This window comes from Trachymyrmex septentrionalis, unplaced genomic scaffold, assembly GCF_001594115.1.
Source record: "Trachymyrmex septentrionalis isolate Tsep2-gDNA-1 unplaced genomic scaffold, Tsep1.0 scaffold132, whole genome shotgun sequence".
Taxonomy (NCBI): domain Eukaryota; kingdom Metazoa; phylum Arthropoda; class Insecta; order Hymenoptera; family Formicidae; genus Trachymyrmex; species Trachymyrmex septentrionalis.
Window position 1 is genome coordinate 1,201,337 of NW_017304461.1, and position 7,890 is coordinate 1,209,226.

At 37.2% G+C, this 7,890-nt stretch overlaps 1 protein-coding gene across 1 annotated transcript in view; it reads left to right on the plus strand.

Annotated features, from left to right (window-relative positions):
• LOC108757131 (division abnormally delayed protein) overlaps positions 1-7,890 on the plus strand; it is a 55,908-nt gene that overhangs the window by 5,844 nt on the left and 42,174 nt on the right. The window contains exons 2-4 of the mRNA XM_018501523.1: positions 447-587; positions 6,237-6,816; positions 7,551-7,752. Of these exons, the coding sequence (XP_018357025.1) occupies positions 447-587; positions 6,237-6,816; positions 7,551-7,752 (923 nt within the window). The remainder of the gene's footprint in view (positions 1-446; positions 588-6,236; positions 6,817-7,550; positions 7,753-7,890) is intronic.

Consider the following 7,890-nt stretch of genomic DNA (forward strand, 5'->3'; position numbering starts at 1 on the left):
GAACGGAATCGCAAATAATACGCAGTTAATATCCGATACATCGGATATCCGCATGAAATGTTACGAGCGTGAAATTGCGCGTAGAAAGATGAAAATCCCGATTAATTCGATAAAATGAAATTCTGCGTGTGCGATAAAACAATTCGATATAATAGAATTCCCGTTCGGTCGGATTACAGAGATTCCCGCGACTCGGATTTCATTTACATCGGTCTTTTTCGATATAGAGACCGTGATTTTCGCAAATAGGTCAGATTACCGAACTCTTATATCACCGGGCTTATGCAGTTTATGCAATTTAACCGCGCGGCTCTCTGAGCTGGGGCTCTACCCCTCGTGGCCCAATTCGATTTAACTTCGGTTCGAACGAAAAGGGGAAGAGCACTTCTGTCGGCTTTAATGGGTGACGTTGCTCGGTAATAAAATGAAATATTTCTTCTTTCCAGCGACATGCGGCGGCAAGTGCTGCGGCGAAGAGATGGAGAAGCGTCTGAAGCAACAAGCCCATGTGGACTTCCACAATCTGATCCATCATCACAGTAGAAGTCTGCAAGGCCTCCTCGCCACCACCGCTGACGCTCTCAGAGGTAGGATATTCTCCACCTCTTAGAACTGCATTCTAACGCGTTCGCTGCCTTATTGAATACTTTCAACGGATATATAAACGTACGCTTAATATAAATATTTGTGATAACGTGGAAAGTTGCACTCGGTTTATACTTATGAAAGTGCTCGATTTTGATAAGAAAACTTTAAAATCGAGTTCAAAATTATTATTTATCTCAATTCTGGTCATTGAAAAATTCAAGTATTTTAATTGATTATTTAACTGGAAAAATAATCAGATTATTAAATCTCTCTTAATTAAAAACGATTTAATAAATAATAAAATTATTAATAAATAATATAATAAATAATTTAGTTAATAAATAGTGTAGTTATACAGTGAAATTTTTCTGATATTTAGTAAAAGTTCGACTGATTCAAACTATGTATCTTTTATATGAACATTCATGTCATTATAAGCTGAAAATGTGAAAATTACATTAAAAACTGATTTTACGTGTTTGTTAGTAAGTTGATTCTAAGTAAATGAATGCACTACATTACACTGAAAGAAAAGATTGGCTGCTGCAGCAAATTAGATGGTTAAATATGACATAGCAGTTTTAATTGGCTGCAACAGCCAATTTTTTGGTTGCTGCAGCCAATTGTTAATTGCTTTAGCCTATTCGCGATGTATAGGATTTCGATTGGCTAACGCAATAAAAAATTGATTGCTGCTGCCAATTAAAAATGCCATGCCATATTTAACCATCTAACTTACTGCAGTAACCAATCTTTTCTTTCAGTGTAATGTAGTTCATTTATTTAATTAGAATCAACTTATTAACAGACACGTAAAATCAGTTTTTAATGTAATTTTCACATTTTAGGCTTATAATGACATGAATGTTCATATAAAAGATACATAGTTTGAGATGAGTCGAACTTTTACTAAATATCAGATAAATCGATGATTCTTCGAAAAATATAAAACTCCGCTTTTCCTCATAAAACACCTTCGAGCATTGATAGTGACCAGCGATTTATTCTTCATTTCCGATGTTTTGTCATTAGAATAACAAGGTTTTCAGCGCGTTTTGCCCGCCGTTCAGCATCTTTGATTTATGGAGATTCTTGGCCGGTGTATCGGCAAAAGTTTGACAAAAGGGAAGAAGGGACGCTTCTATCTCTCTGAAAAGATGCATTTATCGCTTTCATCGTATTCGTGATCCTTGCACACTGAAAACCCTGATAATTATCATGATTTCGAGTTCCGGTGCTGTCTCTCCCTCTCTCTCTCTCTCTCGCTCTCGCTCTCGCTCTCTCTCGCTCGCTCTCTTTTTCTCAGATTCTCTGCGAGACTCGAAGGTGAAGAATCGGAGTTGCTCTCCGCGTGCCGCCTTATACGGGGACAAGAAAGCGGACCGCTATCCCTTCTCTCCGAACCCTGGCCTCCCATCATCCTCCCTCTGTCGCTTCAACCGATCTATCTCCTTAATTCCTGCAACGGCCTCGTGCGTAAGATCGACCGCGCAAACATGTCACTCCTCATCTCGAGCCGTGAGAGGAATTTACATACGAGAAATTAATGCGCGATGTCAATCGTGATTCATCTTCATCGTTCTACATTACGCGCTTTATTACTTTCAATTACACCGCGTATCATTTTATTTATTCGTATTGCAAGATGACAGCGGGAACTCGTCTCGCTTTTGTTCCCAATTGAGACGAGACGATGATTTCATCTCTTTTTTGCGACTTTCCGAGAAACTTTTTTCAGCTTCGCGAAACCGTACAGGTTTTCAAAATCGTGCAATTCGGGCCGTGTACCGGCGCCTTTAGTCATCGCGATTACGTGGTCAGTCCGGTATTTATACTGGCGTACATGCTAACCGGTACCGAGCAGAAACGGAAAACGAGGTAAGACAGAGGATGATAAGCGTCGGAGCGCGCGCGCGGAAACGCGAAGCGGAGGCGGCGCGGCGAGTTCGCGAGGCGCGTGTCGTTGCCGAGGTAACGCGGCGTCTAGAATTCAAGCGCAGCCTCCGCTCTCTGCTATTTTCGATACCGCAAAAATGTGCTTCCTCTCTTTCTCTCTCTCTCTCTCCCCCTCTCCCTTCCTCTCTCTTTCTTTCTCTCTTTCTTTCTCTCTGTGCCGCCAAGTGTCTGTATCCTCGCGAATGAGTTCACGTTGATGTTCACTTCGCGGCCTCGCGAAAACCGAGAATCCTTTTCTGATCCCTGAGTCTTCGAATTTAGGTTTGCATTTATTGAATCTGGTTTGTTAACATGTACGCATTTTAACAAGTTTTTCAAACTAAGGAATAAGCCTATATGGGACAAACGATTTTACGAAAATATTTAAAGATTTAGTTAAATGCAGATCTGAAAATAATTTTGTTAAACCATCAAAATAATTACGTAGAAATTTCAAACATAATTTCGAAATTCTAACATCCAGTTTGAATGTACTACATAATTATTTTGATAGTCCAACAAAATTGTTTTCAGATCTGCATCTAGATAAATTTTTAGACAGCAAAACTGCTCTTTCCGCGTATTTTTTTATACCTTTGTGTTACAAATGAAAATGTATAATTACATTATAGATTTATGCACTGATACACTAAAAATATTTATAAATTTATAAGATTTATTTTTGTATAATATTTGAGAATTTCTATGATATAATTTACTGTCGATATAATATCAATTATAGATGAAATTATTTAAAATTAATATATTTTTGTAGTGCTTACTTTACATTCAATTATTAATTTAATTGTTTAAAGATTTAAAATTCTAAACTATTATTACAAATCCCTCAATCTTCATTAATAAACAGAAAATCGAATTCGATAGAATGTTTCTGATTACATTGCACGCTTGTTTGATTAAGATCGATGTAATTTTGTGCTAAAAGGGCTTGCACGCGCTTGGACATTGTTAGCTTTATTCTTGTTCAGTCGACGGAATGTCGGTAATTGAAGAAAAACAAATCCGAGTAGTAAACCGCCTTTGAAGTCTGAATTAACATGGGCATAATCCGCCTCGACAAATAACGTTTTACAGGAGGAAAATGTAAAAGCTTCCGTTTTTCTATCGGGAGAAAGAGAGAAAAAGAAAGAGAAAAACGGCGAGAGAAGACGGCTACGGGATATCGCAACGCGTATTTTTATTTCTTGTTAATTTTAGTCGCTTCACAACCGCGAGATATATCCATTTAAAAATAAATTACGCTTCGCTCCGTTGCGATCCCGGTGGGAAACGCGTTACGAGTTTCGTCCTCGAAGCATAATTCTGGAGCGCAATGTCGCAAATCAGATATCGGAACCGGTATGTTCTCAGCGAGTCCAATTTCAGTATCATGCAAGATGTTTCTCGTAAAGAAACATCTTTTGAAGAGAAACGGTAATATTTTGAATGACTCTCTCTCTCTCTCTCTCTCTCTCTCTCTCTCTCTCTCTCTCTCTCTCTCTCTCTTAGTTATGTGCATCGAGACCGCGAATAAAATTTTCGAAACTTCAAATTGTCTCATAAATATGTATATCTCATAATTTATTATAATTCATATTACATTTATTTTTATGTATCAATTTATTATTTTATGAAACATACTGTCGCCCGCGTTAGACTTTTATTAATCATATTTTAATTTACTTTTGTAATCTCATTTTCAAAAGTCCTTAATTATTTTAAGTCATAATTAAAATATTAATATAATTTTTAATTGATTATGTAAATAGATTTTTTATAATTTATATATAAATTTAATTAATTTTAATTAATTAAATTTTTATTTCGCCATATTAAATAAGAATCTTATTTTAATGAAATAAATATATATTTAGTAATGTACGCTAAATTGCAACTAAATCAATTACGCAGATATTGCAGATATGGGTCATGAAAATGTTTATATTAATTAATTTAATTAATTAAAATTAATTAAATTATTAAATATAATAAATTTTTTATATCATACACGGAGGAAAAGATGCTTCAAACTTTATTTACAAGATATATATTTATTTCATTGAAATAAAATTCTTATTTAATATGACGAAATAAAATTTTAACTTTAGCAAATAAGCCTCTAAATCTATGTATTTTATTGTTTTACAATTAATGAGATACATTTCACAGAAATGTATATTTCATTATTACGGTCAAATTTTTTAATAACCAATAAATATCAACATTGAGAGAAAATATTGAGAGTCACAAATAACATTTACAACTCTCTTTCTCGCTTTTGCCAAATGTCAAACATGTACCTATTTTATTTTAAGTTTCAAAAATATACGCTACATTGTTAAATTTGATGTCAAATTTTACCCACTTTAAGTTATTTTTAATTATTTCCATAATTTGCCACTCCTATCTTGTGTGTTGTTAATTTAAAACAATGGATTCAAATTTTTAATTAGAAAAATGTATTAAATTTAATTCAAATTTAATTTCTTATTCACTAAGCGTATATGCTAATATGGACAATGTTTACTTTGGAACTAACCACAGAGATGGATTGATTTACATTTTGACATACATGGAAGTTAAAAAGAAAATGTTATTTAATTCAAGAGATTGGATTACCATTTCGTTATCTATAACAGTGTAGTTCCGCTACAGAAAATAGACCTAGTGTATAGCTTAGTGTTTTACACGATGATAATCGTACGTCTACAAACTTCAATCCTAATCGATATTATCGAAATCGAAATAAAGATACGCGAAACTTTTTTCCTGGCCGGCCGCTACTTCCTTTGATAAGATCATTAGAGCCGCAAGTTGCACGTTTCTAGGCCTTCGTGTATAGATTCTTGCCGAGGCCACTTGAAACTAAAGCGGGAATTGAGGAGCACTTATCGTCCGTCTTCTTCGTTTTACGCGTTCGTGCGATTAAGTGCAACCGCGTTCGTCCTTAGTTACAAGCACGCTCTTCTCGCTCCACTCACAAAATCTCAAGTGAGTGGATTTGCATGAGGAATTATTCGAGCGAGTTAGATTAGAAGAATTAGCGAGGAGAAAAGAGAGGAGCAGGGAAAGATAAATAGATGCTTTATATATACGCCTGTATCGAGGATAATGACTATCTTTATCCTTCTTATCCCGAAACTAACTTTTTCTTTTGATATTTTAGTATCGTCTTTTCCTCAGGTATATTTTAAGTTTCTTAACTTTTCTTAATACAAACAGAAAAGAGCTCGACAATGATAGTTTTTTAGAAGAGAAAATATTTTTAAAATCTACAGATATACGTTGCAAATGTTTTCTATACATACAGAGAAAAATGGCATTCACTCGAATTTCAAGAGCTAATCCCCGGTATTGTTGTCGTTTAATCTTACAAGAAACGTACAAAGACGCTGATTTCTAATTTTACCGTCTTCACGTTCTAAATAAATGTATTCTCTGCTTGCAGATAATTGCCTTTTGGTCAATGCCTTTCAAATTTTATCTATATATGTATGTATATAGAAATGATATATAAAATCGAATACTCCGCGATGGAGAAATCTTCTCGAGGGTTGAAAAAATTTCGCGAGCTTCCAATATTTTTGCGGTTTTTCCGATCCAAAGGATTACGCGAACCTCGATATTGAGTTGCGGAGAAAATGGTCGGAGGATTTTCGCGTTAAATCGCGCTTGTTAAATATTAAAGCGAGCACTTTCCGCCATCTGCGCAGAGACGGTGATCGTGTTGCTGCGGAGGTCGGAGAACAAGACACTGGTCATGTTCGATCAAGTGTACCGCTCGATGGCGGTGCAGAGCAGATCGTCAATCCGGGCGCTCTACCAGGCGATGATGGACTACGTGTCGCCGGCCAACACCCCGGACAATCTGCAGCAGCCGTTGACGCGAGAAACGCTGCAGGAGCGGATCAGCCAATTCTTCACGCGGCTCTTCCCGATCGCCTATCATTACGCCATTAATCCGCATCAGGATCGGCAGGACTTCACCGACAAGTTTAAATCCTGCCTGTATGAGAGGATCGACGACATACAACCGTTCGGTGACACGCCGCAGGAGATATTTAAGAAGATCGGCAAGAGCCTGGAGGCTACCAGGATTCTCGTGCAGGCGTTGACACTCGGTAAAACTGTCCTCGACAAGACTGACAACGTGTTATTTGCTACCAGCAACGGTAACAGTCTTCAGCAGGAGGCCTGTTACGATGCCCTGCTTAGGATGACTTATTGTCCGAAATGCAAGGGAATCAATGAGGCTGTAAGTCCCTGCAGCGGATTCTGCACAAACGTGGTGAGGTAAGTAATTCATAAGAACAGTCCTAAGAATTCGCGAAATCTTGCAATGCATTGGGAGGGGAAGGAGGGATCCGTTGTTAGAGAATGATGAAATCTCATCTGCGTGACAAATCCGCTTTTCCGGTAGGCACAGCGATATGGGAAACACGCCGTTACGCGCCGTAAATCGTGCATGACTGAGTAATGAAGCTTGTAATACCGCCCTTTCTCTGACGGATGATTGAATGACTAAATTGATAATGATTAATTATCAACGGGCAAATTGGTAATGATTATTAACAGACAAATATTTCGAAAATATACAATTTTACAAAGAAACGTATCTTAAATAAAAGTTATCTTAAGATCAAATCAAGATTGTACGTTTCCTTTTATACTATACAATTTTTATTTAGGATGTTTCTTTGTAAATGAAATTCTTTGTAAAATTGATATTTTCGAAATATTTGCTTGTTAAGATTAAAATGAAAATTACCCTATAATAATTAATGCGAGTTTTTAATAGATACTTCAGCAAAATCGATTTTTTCGTGTATCTCGAATCGGAAGATTTTTGTTTGTAACAGCAAGATTTATAATTATCCGCGTTATAGGGAGATTATTACGGAGTGATTTATAATTATTAGATTCGCGTGATAATCGGTATGATAATCACGCGGTGATTTGCGACCGGCTGCCTCAATTTCGCGAGTTGCGAGCTTACGGGAGAGAGAAAATGCAAATAAATGTTGCAGAGGCTGCCTGACGGAGCCGGCATCCGAACTGGATCTCGCGTGGTCCGGTTACGTGGAGGCGGTCGAGAGGCTCGTCGCGGCGGTGAGCGGCAACACCGATTACCACGGTTTGAACGTCAGGATCGCCGTCAGGGAGTTGGACTCCCGCATTTCGGATGCCATCATGCACGCAATGGAAGACGGTCCGCGGCTCGAGGAGAAGGTGAGTGACAATGAGATCCAAGAGTTTTCGTGCCGTTATAACGTTTTCGCTACGCTAGCTGTAATTAGCGAATGTCGCTAATTACGAGCGCTTGAGAATGTGTGGATTCCATGCGAATAATCGAGGATTGCGAAAGAA